The sequence below is a fragment of the Rattus norvegicus genome, chromosome 3 (genome assembly GCF_036323735.1).
Source record: "Rattus norvegicus strain BN/NHsdMcwi chromosome 3, GRCr8, whole genome shotgun sequence".
In the NCBI taxonomy this organism is placed as follows: Eukaryota; Metazoa; Chordata; class Mammalia; order Rodentia; family Muridae; genus Rattus; species Rattus norvegicus.
The window spans coordinates 173,234,558-173,252,821 of NC_086021.1; the positions used below are offsets into that span (position 1 = coordinate 173,234,558).

Below are 18,264 nucleotides of genomic sequence, written 5' to 3' on the forward strand. Positions count from 1 at the left end.
GGATTTAAGATCATGTTGGCAGTTTTCCGGCTTACATTTCTCTTTGGGGTTTGGCATCCCAGAATGTTTTCATGAGCCCACATGTATTTACCTATACTCTTCCTCCCTGGAATAGTTCAGGGCTGTTCAGGAGATAGAAACCACAGACTGGGCTGCACAGGCGAAAGACAGAGCACATGGGGGAGTCACCAGTGGGAATGTGAGGCAAGAAACTGCTCACTGATCTGCAGTCCCTGACCTGCACACCTGCACCTGCACACCTGCACACCTGCACACCTGCACACCTGCACCTGCACACCTGCACCTGCACACCTGCACGCCTGCACCTGCACACCTGCACCTGCACACGTGTGTGGTCTGCAGTCAGACCGTTCACAAGGTTCACAAGAGGGCAGCAGTGCATGGACCTGGAGGGTGGAGCCTCAGGTCCCATGGACACAGTGACGGTCACAGGCTGAGTCCTAGCTGCTGCCTGTTTGTTTGCCTTCTTACTGGTTTTCTGCAAGCAGTTTTTATTCTCTGTGTTTGATCTTTTCATCTGAAGATGCCTTTCAGACCACATTTATTAAAAAAATGCATTTTTCAAAAAAAATAATTTGGGGTGTGTGTGTGTGTGTGTGTCATGATAGTGGCTTTGAATTTGAGAGAGAGTGGGAGCACAGGCTTACCTAGAACTTTAATCCTTCTGCCTTGGCCTCCCAGATGCTTCTGACTACAGGCGTGTACTGCCATGCTGCAGCCTCATTTTGCTGTTAACACAACAGCTTTGCACAGGATGCTCTGGCTTCTTTTATGTGACAGGAAGAGAGAAGAAAGTCTGACCTTCCTACTCTTGGAAATTTCCAGCTCAAGAAAGTGCACAGAAGCCACAGCACACGGGGGTTTTTATGCGAATAGCCAACTCTTTTCTTAAATTATTAAGCTGCATTAAAACAGCAGCTTGGTGCACTTGGTGTTTTAGGTCTTCCTGTCTTCTGAAAGATTAATATCACTACAAGAATAATGTTAGTCTCAGTGTCTCTCTTTAGTGTTTCCAGATGTCAGGAGCATCTCACCCTGTGCTGTCCTTGCCCTCTGCCCCTTAGGCATTTACAGTTATTCCAGAGGTTAGTGTGTTTATAAATGTCTAAAGGTTTTCCTCTTATAGCTTGATCTTCTTAATAGGAAATTTTGATAGCAGTTTAGAGCTACTCTTAAATTAGAAATTTTCTTACAGAGCCATTCTAGCAAACAGGACTGGAGTCAATCCTCTCTTTGTAGTGCTGGGAGTCAAAGCAGGGTCTTACAGATGGTAAAAACGTGTTCTACCATGGAGACAAAGCCTAGTCCCTTGAGGTTTTCCTAACCTCAAGTGTCATAAGCAGGACAGTGGATGAGCTGTTTGTTTTGATTTATTAGAACGCACAAACCCATTTGGAGTAATTGATACAATGTTATTTAATGAACTTATATTGTCCTCTTAGGCTTATGTATTAATTGATTCATACTTTTAAAACCTCTGTGAACCACCCTGTGTCCGAAAGAACCCAGTAAGACACGAGTGTTTTTACATAGAGACTTAAAGACGTAAAGACAGATTTCTTAATTAAATTTTTATTAAGAACTCTGTTCTAGTGGCCTGGGATACCTTAGCTCTACTGATTCTCAGATGGTTCTCAAGTTGCAAAGAAGGGTATTAGGGGGCAGAGAGAAGTTGGAGCCCAGGGCTGGAAGGCTGGGTTGACAGCCCTCTGTACAGAGGGCATCGTCAGCATAAGTATTGGGGTACAGAGGCCAGTGTTTTCATAGACTGTGGAAGTCCCCAAGTCTTTTCATTTCTTTAGTCATTTTTATTTGTATATTTTCTCTGAGAGAAGGTATTATCGTATAAGTCAGACTGACCTCAAACTCGTCCTCCTGCCTCTGCCTAACATACTCAGCCCCTCCTACCCCATCCATAAGATAGTCTTGCTGTGTAGCCCAAGCTAGCCTCCACGTCTAGATTCTTCTGCCTTATGATTCCAAGAATTAGAATTGTGAGCACAGGCTACCACATGGCATCAGGGAGATTGTCTAGGGCCTGATGGAACTTGATTTTCCAGGCCTGTTATTTGAATCAGGAGCTCTTTCATTACAGTCCTTACATTTCATGTAAAGAGTAAGTTCTGTCAGAGTGCTCAGGCATGACGTGCATGAAATACACATCCCCCAATTCACACTCTTTGCACAGTGTGCCACCAAAGTGAGAGTTTACAGAAGTAAAGAATTTAACGCAGCCTCGGACCCTGTGTCTTGACTGTAGATGAGTTTGCACACTGGGGCTCGCTGGGAAGGCAGGCGGAGCTCTGCTGTGCACTCTGAGCTGTGTAGTTTACAGTGTCCGTGTTGCGTCAAGACAGGCTAGTTGTAATTCCTGTACATTCTTTATCGGCTGAAGCATCGCCGGAGCATTTGCCAATGGGGATGTCACTGTGGGCTCGGCCCGGGGAGATGAGCCAGATCCCTCGGTGTGCTAGAGGTACCTCAGAGCGTGGTTAAGATGACATCGTAGCTCACCTCAGGCAGTTGTAGCCACTGTCTATATCACCTGCTTCCTCCTGGCCCCGTGGAGTTGGAGGCAGGAGCCCCACCGTGCACGTGTCTGGCGTGTTCTCGGCTTTACTGTGTGTACTTTGCCAATGCTTACATCCAGTGCTCTCCTGGAACACATCCTGTCACCCTCTGGCGCACACACTAGATGACATGGCCATTACTGTAGAGTTACAGAGGACAGAGCTCAAAGCCCCCAGCTACCCTTGCCCGATAGTCACTCCTCTGGCGGGGATGCCCCCCTTCATTCATCTGGCGGCCATGTCCCTGACCTAGGAGAGCTGCCAGCACGGTTGCTTGAGTGCACCGAAATGCTCAACCAGTTGTGTGTCATCACTTCAGCACTTCACACAGAAGGCACTTCCTGTTTTCAAAGAACCAGCTTTATAGATGGGAAAGCACAGCCCCACTACAGCACTAGGAGCAGCGTTTTCAGCGTAAGGGCTGTGTGACATATTTAACGTCCATTCCGTTCAGATTTGTGATCTCCCACACTTTTTCACTGCCTCGTCCTCAGAACTCTTTTGCTTTCTCTCAGGAACTCCTAGCTTTGCAGGCAAGTTATTTACCCGCTCTTTTAGTTTTTAAGATCAAATTTTAAAAGCTATGTATATGTGCGTGGGTACGCACGCGTGAGTGACCGTTCTCAGAACTGGGCACAGGTGCAGAGCTGAACTCGGGTCCCTGTAAGAACAGTATGTACCCTTAACCACTGAGCCATCATGCCAGCTCCCTGCTTACCCACTCTTAACCCACATTGGCCCTCCTGTAAAGGAGAGCAGTACCTGCTACCTTAAAGACAGGCTGAATGAAAGGTGCAGGGGACGACCATGCAGTGCTCAGTGCACACCTGAGGGGTCCAGTACTGAGGTGACATCATATCTTGCTGCAAACGGGTAAGACTGAGCTTTAGACTGAAAACAGGTTTAAGAACACGCTTCAGGGACCACCTGTCAAGAGAAACAGTACCGCGTTTATGCTGTTGACGTTACTTGCTCAGAGACTCTTGAACAGACAGATGACAGCGTACACCACGGACTGGGAAAAGGCAATGACTAGTGGCCTTTGGGCGTTTGTAGACTGGAGAGAGCACAGTCTCTTCCATCAACCCCAGGACTGGTGCTGGTAAGCTTTCATGTGGCCCCAGGAGTTCTAAATGCCCTTGGTCATAAGAGTATTTCTGTGTTCTCCATCAAAAATGCGAGCTCTTTTAGAACAAGAGCCCATTTCTGTGTAGGCCGTTCTCACCTTCAGTAAAGAGCCTGTGTTGACTTAGCTCTTGTCCAGAAGGGTCACATTTCTTAGTATTTTCGTTATTTCATTTTATCCAAGGAATACTGTTACAGTAGAGGTGGGTTTTTTGTCCAAGGGACAACACTACGTTAAGCTCACCCTTCACACATGGCTGACCTGGGGCTGGATACTTGCTTCCCATCCGCAGAAAGCCCAGAAACGTCCATCGAGCTGATGTTTGTCTTCGAGGTTAGCCCCACTGCCCCCTGAGCAAAGGCTCGAATGGTGGAAGGTTGGCTGGTGGCACCGCTGAGAGGTGGCTGGATCACAGGGTCGATGACTTGCTTCATCACCGAAAGCTAACAGCAGCAATGCAGAATCATTCATTCAGTCATCCCTCCAGCCAATCAAGGTTTAGCAGAGTAGATGAGGTGAGGCCATTTCATTCCCTTCGAGAACTTTCATCCTAGAAGGAGAAACGAATGCAGAGAGTAAAAATACAAGACACACTTTTCATGAGCAGACACATTTCCCCCAGAATCCATGCTGCAGCCTCTGCCTGTCACAAAATGAAATAGAAAAATGGGAATTTACAAAAGTATCCTTATTGTCCCGGCAGGAGTAGCTGAATGGCTTAGGTTTTTTTTATGTACTTCAACAGATTCATTATAAAATTAATGTAGTCATTTAATCATTTATATTTCCCTTTTGATTCAAGTTCATTGAACTGTAATGTTAAAAAAAAATTAAGTGGTGGCTCTAGCCCTCGGATAATCTGGTCAGAATAGTTTTGTGACATCCGAGGAGTGAGCATCTGAGTGGAAACCTGAAGGATGAGGGTGTACTGAGAGCAGCTACTGAGACAGAGGACTGTGACTGTTGGACTCCCAAGTGTCCACAGACCAAACTAAGGTGGAGTTAATAGGAGTGAGGCTGGAGTGGGCATCGAGGCCTTCCTAGGGGATTGGATTTAAAGATAGTAAGACCTGATCTACCCTGGTTTTAGTTGTGCTTTTGCTGTGGGTTGGTGGTGGGGTGGACTAGGGGACTGGAGGCAGAAACAGACATGATCAACTTTGAGTCACAGCAGTGTACCAGAGGTGAGCGCCATAGGACTGCTGAGGCCTGGCTGTGAAAGAAGGACTGTGAGGGAAAGGAGGGGGCAGGGCAGGGCGGGACATTCCTGAGGTGGGGAGGAAGACTTCAGACCTCTTGCTGTCTTTCCTGCAAGCTCCTGTACAAACTGGGGGCTACAATAGCCCGGAGGATTGGCGCTAGATCATTCTGGAGTTCAGAGGTGGATTCTGGGCTGTAGATAGGAGTGGAAGTCACAGCATAGAGAACATATGTATACCTAGGGGATACTCGTGTTGAGTTCCTCCTGTCTGGTGAAAACCATTCGGACTTCCTGTATTGCTTGTTTGAGGATCTGATCCTTTGGATGCTGGTTGTAGCAAAGCTGTACAGATATTTTACTGCAAGATATCCATTTGAAATTTATTTATGTCACCAAGGACCGGGAAGGTGAAATGCTATACCTGGCGCCATAAAACCATTGTCTGAGCTTATTTGTCAGAAAAATCTATATCTGGATGGTGTGATCAAATCCTTAGCCATGCCCTACTGGCTGTGTCCTAATGGGCCAGGCATAAAAACCCCCAGAGGACTAAGGGCAATCATTATTTAGGTTTAAGTGGCAAAGTTAAAACAAAAATGTCTGTTACTCCAGGTTAGAATCAAGGACAACAGAGCTGCTTAGAAACTGGGCACCCGTAAGAAGCTTTAAACCAAGCCTCAACTTTGAGGATTTTGTTAACAGCTAAATGGAAAGGCAGCTGAAGAGTCATGCTTAACACTTTGACGACACAGAAGAAAAACCAGAGTAGCAGCGTCTCTAAGAGGCTGGACTTTCCATGGAGTCTGACAAAGTAGCGATCCAGATGCTGTGTCCACGGAGACACCCTGAGCATGTGAGGTTGCCTAAGAACCATGCACACAGCCTTCTCTCACAGTGGAGACCGAGGCCTTCAGGGAGAAGGGCTTGCCTGCAGCCACAGAACAGCTGGGATGTCAGTGCCTTTCCCGTAGCTTATACCACCCTCCCCTGTCCTCATGTAAGGGCATCTGCTCTCCAGGCCCAGCCTGCCTGCCTGCCTGCCTGCCTGCCTGCCTGCCTGCCTCCCTCCCTCCCTCCCTCCCTCCCTCCCTCCCTCCCTCCCTTCCTCCTCTCAAAGCTCTCGTCCTCTTTACAGGGCACTTACTACTTCCTGTGTCACCTCATGAACTTCACCAGGCCATGGTTTCTGTCACTTAGGTGTCCTGTGAATTCTCAGTAGTGATTGACCAGTAGTCTGAGTTCAGTGAATGTTTCATAATGGATGGATGAAACATTTTCTTAGACAACCCCGAGTTGCTGGGCCTTGTGGGAGCTACAGGTTTTAGGTATTTTCAGCACAGATGAGTGAGGTGGGTGATGTGCTGTTTTCCACTTGTGGGGTCCTACTCGAATCAGCAGATCCATGGACACCTTGTTTACGGGAAACTATCAGACTTCCCCAGGATATCAAAAATAACGGCTGTGATTGTTGTGCTTATAAAAAGATAAAGGAGAAGAGAAATATATTTTGGTGGAGGTGTGGTCGGGGGAAGGGGTGCCTCCACGGGCCCATGCTGAGGCATCCCGTCACCCTGAGGGACCCACCACAGGAAAGTATAGTACAGAATAGAGTTCATTCAGGGCATGGAGAGAGGGGAGTTGAGAGGGTGAGAAAGGCAGAGAGAGAGAGAGAGTAGAGAAGTAGAGGCCGGCCATGAGCACATGGAAGGGGGGAGGGAGGGATGGGGTGGGGGAGGCGAGAGGATGGAGAGGGAGCAAGAAGGCATGAGCAAGAGAGAGGAGGGTGCAAGCAGCCCCTTTTATAGTGAGTCGGGCACACCTGGCTGTTGCCAGGTCACTGAGGGGCGGAGCTTAGACAGAACGCTGACAGTGATCACCAGCATTTCTTGAATCAGGGCTCGCTCTTTGTCAGACATGCACTGTAGGAAGTTCTGGGCTAACAGTTTCATGGCAACGTGACCACTGAGTCTTCTTACAGTCCAGTCCGGGAGGAACTAGACCGTCTGTGTGTTCAGAGGAGACTAAGGCTCAAGGGAAGCTACTTCTTCAGAGGGACACAGTCAGTATAGACAGTGATCTAAGGACTAAGTTCTTAGCTATCTGTAGCATTCAGTATTAGGTTTAGGCTGTTTTCTCTTGGAGGAGGAATTGAAAACACTGAAGACCAGGCAAGCATCAGGCTTCAGTGTCCCTGGGCCAAAAACATTAACCTCCAAGGTGGTATAAAACCACAGCCTGGAAAAAAAGACATTTTTTTCAGCTCAACTTTCCAGCATTCCCCATACTTTCAAGTCTTTCCATTCCCCCATTACAAAGAACCTTTCGTCTTAAACCGCTAGGCCTTTTCACTTCTCGGAAAACTTCTCTGAAACCAGCCAAAGAAAATTCCTGTGGTGACAGGTCACACTGAACCATTCTAGGGAGGCCACTGTGCCACTCATTCACACCCTGCCTCCTGAGGAAGGAAGCGGGTGGAAAGCAACTCCTTTGCCCACCTTCTGTAACACAGCCCTGTGGAGGCCTCAGGAAGGGGCCGACTGAGGGATAGGATCGGTTCATAAATGTGAGCACAGCAGATCCCTTGTGAGAGAGACCTGGGCGAGCCTGTGAGTTCTAGGAACCCTGTATTCCTAGGAGCAACAGAGTGACTCTCACCACCCAGCGTGCATAATGCTGGCGTTCACTCACAGCTCTGCCAGCCAGGGCTGCCCTCGTAAAATCAGCAACACCACACGCAGGGCACAGATTCCATTCATTTCTTACAGGATGTCTGACGAACAGTCACTGCTCCCCTTCTGTAGATACAAACAGCTTATGGGGATTGGTAAATTGCTTTTCGCTTCCCTGAGTGCTGGAGTTGCAGCTGTGTGCCCCCCAGTGCTGGGTTTTAGCTATTTGCCACCACTCCAGCCTGAGACCATAACTTGCCAGACCCTTGGCATTTCAAGAGTCCTGTTTGGAACTTGAGTTGTTGCCAAGGACTGTGCTGTGCTGTGCTGTGCTGTGCTGTGCTGTGCTGTGCTGTGCTGTGCTGTGCTGGCCTGCCTTTCTGCAGAGGTGGCTCAGATGAGCTGTGGAGCCGTCCTGCTGGTTATCCTCTGATGCAGCTGCATGCTTGCTGGGAGACGCCAGGCAGGTTTCCTAGTCACTCTGCCCTGGCTTGGGTACCCTGTTGTGGCATGGACACACCAGACACACCTGTCCTTTCTCAAGAATATTAAAAGAGCCAAGCTGTCTGGCTCCCAGAGTTCAGCATCAGCGCCAGCCATATTTTTAATTTATATGTCACCCTTTTCTCTCTGTGTATAAAATTAGTTAGAAGTTTCAGGGGTTTGCCAGCTAAAGGTTGTGCCCGTATGTTCAGGAGCCACATGTAGATGGCCACACAGAATGCTTGGCTTCAATCTAGTGAATGTTAGTGGGGGTTAGTATGGCTGTGTGGGATACTGGGGGTGGGGGGAGGCTCAGCTGCACTGACCACTGGCCACTGAGGTAAGTTCCAGACACAGGCACGGGCACTGTCTCTGGGGAAGTAGGTGTCAGCCATTAGTTTTCACGCAGTGAGTTCTGTACGTGATGAACATGTACTTCAGAGATTTTCAGGGATGCATGGTCTCAACAGCTCTGTGGTGGTGGTCACCGGAATTAGCCGGGTCTCACCAGCTGCCACTGTGCCTTGATTCTGACTGGCCACAGCGTCCTCCCGCCCACCTTCCTTCCGGGTGCTGGAGAAGGCTGGGGTTCTCAGCTCAGACATTGTGGTGACCGCTCTCACTTCTCTTGCAGCTGAAGAGCTGGACTGTGGAGGACCTTCAGAAGCGGCTCTCTGCCCTCGACCCCATGATGGAGCAGGAAATGGAAGAGATCCGGCAGAAATACCGCTCCAAGCGGCAGCCAATCCTGGATGCCATCGAAGCCAAGAAGAGGAGGCAACAGAACTTCTGATGACACCAGCCCAGCCTTTGGTGGCTTCTGGGTTGCTAGACTCGTGTCTGTTAGCCAGCACTTCTGCTCTGTCATTTATCCACAGCACCTTTGTGAACTCAGGAATGCACGCCAGTGGGAAGGGCTACTCGACAGTCATTGTGCCATTTGGTGTGAGCATTTACACCAGCAAGGTGTATCTTGAAGGGTTTGTATTGGTGCTTTTAACTCAGAAATTTAGACCCCAGGAGCAGAGACTCCTAGTTCAGTGACAGCTGGGACATTTTTTTTTTTTTTTACATTGTTTCTTTTGTTTTCCTCCTAGTAATAGCTTTTGGTTGCTCGCCCTGGAATACTTTTTAAAAATCTATAAATATGCATATATATAAATTATAAATAGACCCCCCACTCCGTGTGGGGGTATCTCTGTACAGGTACAGTTTCAAACACTTTGCCTCTTTCCTGTGAGATTATGGTACTGTGCAGCAAGAGAGCAGAGGACACTGGGAGACTTAGCTTGTCACTGAATCCCAGGAGTCAGCGTCATCTGTTACAGAGCTGCATGGAGAAATTAGTCTTGGGATGGATGTGCTACCACAGTGACAAGCCTCGTGTGGTCACCACTGGTCTCCAAAGCTGTCGGTGGCCGGGAAAAAGCCTGGAGAACTTGAGTTGGCTCCTTGAGTCCCAGGAGAAGCCTTTGCTCTCCCAACGCCTTTCATGCATCCCCACCCTCCCAGCTGCCTGCAGTCACACCTCAGATCCTGCCCAGTGCCTTAAGAGGAGACACATCTGTGAAAGGACAGGCAACCAAGAACTCTCCAGCAAACAGGGCCCTCAGCAGTCCAAAAACCTCGCTGTTGATGGGGACTCACACACGGCATTCATTCCTTCGATACAGGGTAAAGGGCACTGCTTTCATGGTCCACATTCAAATACGTGATTGTTTATTTTATTTTTTTCACTCACTGTGGAGGCTGTGACAAGGGTAAATTAATGCCAGACTGAGGCTCACTCAGAATGGCAGAGCTGGAAGGGCCTGTGGCAGTCATTGGGTCCGACCTTGTATTGTCCCAGTGGGAAAATGAGACTTAGAGGAGAGGTGACTTTGTCAATGTCACAAATCAAGTTAGAAGCAGGGATGAGAATTCAGAGCCTTTGTTCTGGGCCACTGGACCAAGAACCTCTTCACTGAGAATGAAGAATTGTAGACCAGGTTGGCCCAGGAACCCCTGCTCGCTCTTTGCCTCTTTGGTACCCAAGCTGCTGTGGAAAGGCTCCCCAGGGCAGCCATGTCATTCTGTCTCAGCATACCAGCGGTGTCTTACGGTGTCTCCCAGCTACAGACAGGCACTCACGAAAGGCCTGCAGCGGGGTGGAGGGCTTTGCAAAGACAGTTACAGAGTCATCTCTGCGCCCTTAGCTCAAAACTGCAGCCAGAAGGAACTGGGAAGGCAGTTGCCTTTTATTTCTTCCCCTTTCGTCCCTCTGATGGGGCTGCACCTGAGGACACGGAAACTCGACTCCTTTAATTGCCTTTGCTCCCTAACTGGAGAGTCGATAAAAAGGCAGGGGATGTTCTGTTCTGTGACCAGACTCTGTTCTTTGCAGTTAAAGCAAGCTTTAAAAAATGCAAGAGGCAGCTGGTCTGCAGGACGCAGCCAGCAAAGCAACTGTGCAACAGAGAGGATTAGAGGACCGTTTGAGGATCTTGCTGGGATGATAAATGGTGGCCAGCACTCTGGGTAGCAGGCGGCAGGCACTGAGCAAGGTGTTCTACAGATTCATCGGGGTCCCCTGTGCTCGCTAACTAAGTTCTTTCTCATATGATGAAATTGAGTTTGAAAGATTCCTCCCCACGACACCGTGGATCTGGATGCCTTGGCATCCTGTCAGGCTAGCAGTCCCAGAAATCGGGAAGTCCAAAACGCTTAGAATGAAGTGACCGCGGCTTCTCACCAAGTGTAAGTGGTATTTTTTTTTTTTTTTTTTTGGTTCTTTTTTTCGGAGCTGGGGACCGAACCCAGGGCCTTGCACTTCCTAGGCAAGCGCTCTACCACTGAGCTAAATCCCCAACCCCAAGTGGTATTTTTTTTTTAAAGGTTAGAAACCAGATGAATTAATAGTCCTGTCCCCCAGTCAAATTAATAGTCCTGTACCCCAATCAAGAAAGTTTTTAAAAACCCAAAACAGGGAGGACATGCGTAACATTTGCTATGCTTACTTGGTAACCCAGCCTCAGCTCTTTCCTCTTGAAGAAAAAGGATTTGGGCTTTGCCAGACAGAAGGGAAAAGCCCATGACTCCCTTCTGAAGCAAGGTGGGAGTACCAGAAAGTGGTTCTCCTGTGAGCCTCCATCCGAGTCTGTGGTTGCAAGTGTGTCTGTGAAGCCCTTTGCCAGAAGCCAGTTGTTTGAGGTCCCTGGTGAGGAGCATGCGATGTTCAGTGACAGTCAGGGGAGCAAACCACTCTTCCCCTGAGGACCGAGTCCCAGGAAGCTTCACTTCCCTGGAGCCTGAGCCCTTGAGACTCTGGCCAGCCTCTCTGCTCCAAGACGCTGAGGCCTACACCTAAATTTTCTTTTCAACAAACAAACCTCATGCTCTCTTAAAAGTTTTGTAGTTTTGCTCCCATTCATAAATTTGAAGCACATTTCCAATTTTATTTCCTTTATATATTTTTTATTTTATAGAAGATTTTATATATAAGATTTTATACTCCCCAGTAGATTAGACAAGAATTTGACAGGCTGGGAGTGAGAAAGATGGTTGGGTTGTGTGGATGAACAGGGGCAGCAATCGAAGCCTCAGGAGTTGAGTCTTACACTGTAGAGTAGAACCTGGCAACGCCAGAAACTTCCTTTACCATTTAAAACTCAATAGCCCTGTCTAATGTCAGGAAGGAGAAGGATGGCGCTGTAGGCCCTGCAGATTCTCAGAGCCGTAATAACAGAGTATTATGAACAGCTTCATGCTGATACACTCACCAGCTAAAGTGAAGTGGACGGATACCCAGAAAATGTCAAAGGAACTAAGCTTACTCAGAGACAAAATGGGCAGTCGCAACAGCCCCCAGCCCCTTTCCTACCAGAACTCGGTAGCTCTGAGAGACACGGATATCTCTTCCTTCAAAGGATCTGACACTCTGGTAGCAACTGTTCCTCAAGGTCATGCCAGCAGAGTGTGACAGAGTCTTACTCCACTGTCCTTCCCAGCATACCTTTTGGTCCCTAAAGACTGCCATTCTTCATCTTGGAGGAAATTGTTCCCACTCAAACCACACCCCTCACCTCACCGTTCTCAGCCTTTTCTAAGGACCGTGTTTGTATTTTTATTTGGATGACACGCATCGTTTTTGGAATCCATGCTCTCTGTGTTTAGACGGGAGGTCTCTTCCACCAGCCTGCACTCAGACCAACTTGGAAAGAAAAAAAAATCTGAAATGCTGTTGCTGATGTACAATTTAAAAAGAAAATGTGAAGTTTGTAGCTTTAATCTTTTGTAACAAAAACTAATTAACACTGGCTTCAGTGCTGACCGGAAATGCTATTTTGTAAGGTTTGGCTGTAAATAATAGAGCTCAGCTGTTTGTATATGTGTGAAACATAGCTTCCTCCACTGCCGTGTTCTTTTAACTTGAGGTACCTCCTGTGTGCGTTTATGTTAGAGTTGTCCCCCCTCACCCCTCCCCCAACACCTGTCACCCTTGCGTTAAATAAACTGTCCTTTAGACCACAGACTGGTCGGTCCTTCTTTTAACATGAGGTTTCCCATCCATGTCACTGCTGTGCAATGTTGCTGTGATTACTGATGCTACTGTGTGTTTATTCTGGGATCCAGAGCCAGGTTGAGAGGCCGGCTTGTTGACACCTGACGACAGAGCCAGTGGGCAGTGCCATTACAGCTCACTGTAATGGACATTGTGTGTGTGTGTGTGTGTGTGTGTGTGTGTGTGTTTTACATATATATTATTAATATATTATCTCCCCATAAACACACACACACACATCTCCCCATCTTTGCCTCTTCTTTCCCTCTCCTCTTCTGAGATGTCCCCTGAGCTTTGGAGGGGTCCTCACATCCCACGTAAGGCCAAGCATTCCACCACCACCCTCAATGCTTCTGCCAGTTTGTAGGTTTCCACATTAACCACTGCCAGCCGCCATAAGGAGCTTTTCTGATGAAAGCTGGACACAGCACTAAACCCCGGGCTTGTGTCTTTAGAAGGTTATTTGACAGTGCCACTGTTTAGCAAAATGACAGCAGTAGGTTTCCTCCTGGGTCAGCGACCAGACATAACCTGAGGAGTAGCTCAGCCCAGAAGCACCATTGGAAAGGCCGAGGGAAGTGTCCAGCCTGTGTGTGCAGAGGGGAGTGACCATGCTGCTGAGGCATCAGGAAAGCATCCAGAAACGTGAAAAGTGCAGAAGCCAGGCCAGCAGAGGGTGGGGAGGAAGGGGAGAATGAGCAGGTGGAAAGACGAGCTGGGGCAGGAGCCTGATGTATGGCCACTTTGGAATCCTTGCACAAGCCAGGCCAGACATGGGCCAGCATTCAGAATGAAATTGTAGGGCCATGCCCTTGTGTGGTGCGTCCTCATCCAAGAGTTAACCAGGCTGAATGACCCGGGGTTCTCTTTAGTCATAAAAAGTTCACCAGTAGCAGAGAGGGGGCAGATGGATATGGAAGGGCAAGTCAGGCCATTCTGTAGCATTTAATGCTGCCATTCTGTCCTCTGCTGCTTCTCTGGGAATGCAGCCGTGGCGTTTGATTGCCCAACGCGTTCACTCCCTGAAACACTAGGCCAGACAAATAGTAGTTGACAAATACTCCTATTGGTCAGGTTCTCAGCCTGACCAGAGAGAGGAATGATGCTGTTTTCTTCTAAGCAATTGGCATATGGCAGACAGTGCAGAGCCTTTCAGAGATCCCCGCTTCCTTTCAGGGGCTGTAATAGTCTCAGAGCCCACTAGGGTGGTTTTGGGAATGCATGGGAGTGTTTTTTTCCAGTGGCATCTCGGGAGCCGTGGCAGTGCCTCAAGTAGGGACGGATATGCCGGTTTTTCTGTATGATGTCCAAATGTTTTTAAAAATACATTGTTCATAAACAGTCAGGAGTGAACCTCATCGTAGTACCTAAGCATGAAGCACTCTGTTTACTGTTAGTTTCAGAAGAGAGGACTGGAAATGCAGAGTTCCTTGTTGGAGCTTTGCTAAGAGATGCCCCCCAAGGCCGCAGTGCTCCTGAGTTTGGAGTCACTAGTGCAGAACAGCTAGAACACTGGCTGGTCTAATGTGTAACCCACATCCATAGGAAGTCTACGAAACATGTAAACAAATGACGGGCGAGAGAGAGAGAGAGGGGGGGGGCGGGGAGAGAGAGAATATGAATGTGTGTGTGAGAGGTTCCAAGGGACTGGTATCTAAAGATGCATGTGTTTGCAGCGCCATCATCAGAGAGTACTCAACTTTAATCAAGAATGTATCCCAACAAGCTTGCCAGTGCTACACACCCACAGTTCAAACAGAGGGACTGTTGAAGGTAGCTAGGATGTGGAACAGCGGAATTCTTGAATACCGGTGAGCCTCCCTGAGGCCCGGCCGTTCTGGGTAATTCCTCAGTGGAACTATGTGCACATTTCTACACGGCGTACCTGCACATGCGTGGCATTACCTACTATTATAACCGTCTCGGGGCTGCTGAGTTGAGAGTCTCATCCATTCTGGAGTCTGATGCATGTTAGGTAAGCACTCTTCTGCTGAGCCTCAGCACTCTCTTTTTTTCTTGAGGGCTAAATTGTCTATGCTGTATCCAGGCAGGCCTTGAATTAGCAATCCACCTGCCTCAGCCTCATGAGTAGCTAAGATGATAGGCCTCTATTGTGAGCCTGTAACACTGGTATTCCCAGATGGCCTCCATTGAAGAATTAACCGGCACGTTTGTGCTTAGCTTCTAAGATCAGAAGAGGTCAGGTACATTCGTGGTGGTATGGTGGTAGAGCTTCATTTTGTAAAAGGAAGCCATCCAGATACCCAGTGATAACTGGATGAATAAGTGACATAAGTCACTGTACTGGAGTACTACACAGTCCTGCAAACGGAGTACTATACAGCCCTGCAAACGAATCATCAAGAACTGTTGTGGAAAAAAAAAAAGTGAAGACATGGAAGACTTCAGTCTTGACTGGAGGCTATGGGCTGGGATGCTCTAGGCGAGCAGACATTTTGATGCTGCTAATTGGTCCTCATTGGAAATGGAAGAAATGATGGGAACCCATTACTGGTCAAGTCCTGGCCTTGTTAGGCTGGTTGTAACAGAAGTTCAGCTTCTTGAATTGCCACTAGAGGTAGTCGCAAGTTGGCTGCCTGCAAAGTCTAGCCAGTGGCAGGCTGGCTTCCTGGGCTCTTCAAGAATGAATGAATCTGGTTTTCTGGGTAGTTTGTGGTGGGTGGGAAGTTGAAGCTCTGCCCATTGTCTGCTTGAATGTTCAGTTTCTCACTACACAAAAGCCTGGCTGATCTCTCTGACACTAGAATAAAGTGGGACATGTCCATTGCTGGATGAATGGACAGATATGATTTATATTCATAACGGACATTACTCCATTCTTGAAAAGGTATTCTCTATGATAAAAGAACGTAACTATTATTTTGCTTACCAGGGCCTACAATAGGCAGGAAAGTCAATTAAGCCCAGATAATGTTTTGGTTGTTTTCATTTGTTTGGTTACTTGTTTGTTCCTTTGGATTTTTGGGACACAAAGAGCATTTCTGTGCTACAGTAAAGAATCTAGCTAAGTTTGAATTCTGGTTGTTGCCAGATTCCCACCTTAATGGGCTTTGGCATTAGTCAAGTGGGATTGCAAGAGGTGTGGCCGCACAGAGAGTGGGGAGAAGCCCAAAGCCCCATAAAACCGACACAAACATTTCACAACCTTTCTCGGTGTAGGAAAGCTCCCAGATTCCTTCTTGCTCAAGGTTGCTTAACTAGAAGGTGGGATCAATTTAGCTTGGAAAGCTAAAAGTGAATTGGGCAGGAAAAAATGTAGGCCATAGAGGATTGTAAGCCTTTGTTAATTGATACCATGAGCTGGCAGAAGTGTGTGTGTGTGTGTGTGTGTGTGTGTGTGTGTGTGTGTGTGTGATACTGGATTCAGTAGGGGAAATGTAATTTGAGGCCAGCCCTGATTTTGAGATGGGATCACTTCTCTGGGATTTGGCCTTCTCTGTGCTAGCACCAGGATCTGGCTGGCCTCTAGCAACCAAATGAGTTGGCCAATGAACCTTGGACCAAATGCTAGCCCACATGAATTGGGCCTTACAGAATCCAAATCCTTTGGCATTCTGTAGAGGAAGGGAACAAAAGATTTCTGAAGACAGTATGCTGGATTGGACTTATTTGTGGTTTCTTCCCATAAGCCCCATCAAGCATGGCCTCTAGTGAACCCAGCATGTGTCTGCCCTTGCTCAGAGGAATGTCTAGGTCAGGAGTACTAGGCCTGTCTCAAAATACAAGGTGGAAAGCAATCAAGGAAGACATATGACATCCATATGCACATATGCACACACACACTCGAGCACACACACACACACACACACACACACACACACACACCCCTTATGCACACCTGCACCAGAAAGGCGGAAAGAATGGAGGAGAGAGGGAGAAAAGAGAGGGAACGGAGAGAGAGGAAATGATAGAATTTTATGGATACACACTAGGTTTACCTCTCTCTTTGTGAAAGGCACATCCTCTTCTCATGCAACAGGATCTGGTGTGAGTCCCTGCCTTGCTGTTGGGCTTTGAGGATGAATTTTAAGCTAACTGTGGACATCAAGTAATTCTGTGTCCAAAGGTACCCATTGTGAACCGCACAGTGTCCTCCACCTAGATAGAAAGTCAAGTGTGACTCATGATTCACAGTTGGGAATTGTGTGTCTGTCGTCTAATGAAGCACAGTGGCCCACTTGCAGATCCATTGCCTCTTGTTTCTATGGCTTGAGTTTTGCAAGCTTCAAGATTTTGGTGCCCATGGGCAGAATGCTCCCCTAAGGGACACAGTAGTGAGTTCCTGGAATCGGAGACTGTCACTTGAGTATGTCTGATCTTATCCCCAGGAATACAAGCATAAAGGGAGTTACGGGGCTGTCCTAGGTAATCAACTATGGTGTCAAAGGGAAATTCTATTACTGCTACCCAGAAGGCATCAGGGAGTTCGTGTAACACCAGGGAATTCCCTGAAGCATCTTATTGCTCCCAGCACTTGCGAGGGTTCAGATTCTCCCGGGATAAAGGGTCAGACGACCCTACCAAGTAGTGCATCTCAACCAGCGGAAGTGCCAGCGGAAGTGCCAGCCGAAGGCAGGGTAAACGTGATGTGGCAAATAGAACACTCTCCATGCTAGCAGCAGCCTCTGCACACCGCAGCCATGGGACGAAGCCATGATGTCTTCCTCACGTCTACGTTTTTCATGGCCATCCCTCCAGTCTCATACACGCTGGAACAGTTCGCTTGCTCTGTACAAAACACTGAGGTACCAGTGGGAGAAACTGTTACCACTGAGGATCTGGATCCATTCAACAGGACATGGTTTGGGGTGTCCTCCCTTTGGAGGGGGAATCAATGTTGGGATTCTATGTGACAGTTCCCTTATGTTAGAAACATTCATGTGTGTGTACACTTGTGTGCGTATGTGTGTGCGTTTATGTGCATGCCTGCCCGTGTGTGTGTGTGTGTGTGTGTGTGTGTGTGTGTGTGTGTGTGTGTGTGCGTGTGTGCGTGTAAGCTGCTTAGCATGGGTGCTGGGAACTGAATTTGGGACCTCTGGAAGAGCAGGAAGTTCTTAACCATTGAAGCCTCCCCAGACCTATTGTGCATCATTTTGCTTACAGATCCAGTTTCCCTCCAGAAGGATGGTGGTTTGGCTGAGTCAACTGCTTTTCTCTTGGTGGGGCTGGAGGACAGAATTCTGGGTTTAAGTAATTCAGAGACACAGCCATATGTTGTCACTTAAAGAAGACACAAAAATAACAGGTACCCACTCCATTGCAATCCTGGGTTTCTCAATACCGTACACACGCACATGCACACACCTGGAAGGTAATTAGAAGTGAATGTTTGGAAAGCAACATCCCCTAAACAGAAAGAAGGATTCTGGGCTGCTACTGAGGTTCCCCAGAACTCTCCTAATTGCTCTGTTGCTTCAGGGCTTGTCAGGCCTTTTTTTTTTTTTGACTGGGGGACATGATTACCCTTTTTTAGTGTGCTGGGTGGTGGCCTCCAATGTTACCCTTATTCAGTATGTGGGTCTTTGCGATTGCAATGGGAAGGATCTTGAGATGATATCATCTTGGATCGTCCCCATGGACCCTAAATGCCATCACAAGTATCTTTTTTTTTTTTTTTTGGTTCTTTTTTTCGG

At 47.9% G+C, this 18,264-nt stretch overlaps 1 protein-coding gene across 3 annotated transcripts in view; it reads left to right on the forward strand.

Moving 5' to 3' along the window:
* Positions 1 to 12,578, forward strand: part of Stk4 (serine/threonine kinase 4) — an 81,898-nt gene extending 69,320 nt beyond the window's left edge. For 2 of the 3 annotated variants that reach the window (XM_039105129.2, XM_039105130.2), the window contains one exon: positions 8,705 to 12,578. In XM_039105129.2, coding sequence (XP_038961057.1) covers positions 8,705 to 8,863 — 159 coding nt within the window. In that variant the 3' untranslated portion in view covers positions 8,864 to 12,578. The remainder of the gene's footprint in view (positions 1 to 8,704) is intronic. The other variant, NM_001107800.1, reaches the window with a different exon arrangement.
* Positions 12,579 to 18,264: the final 5,686 nt, after the last annotated feature.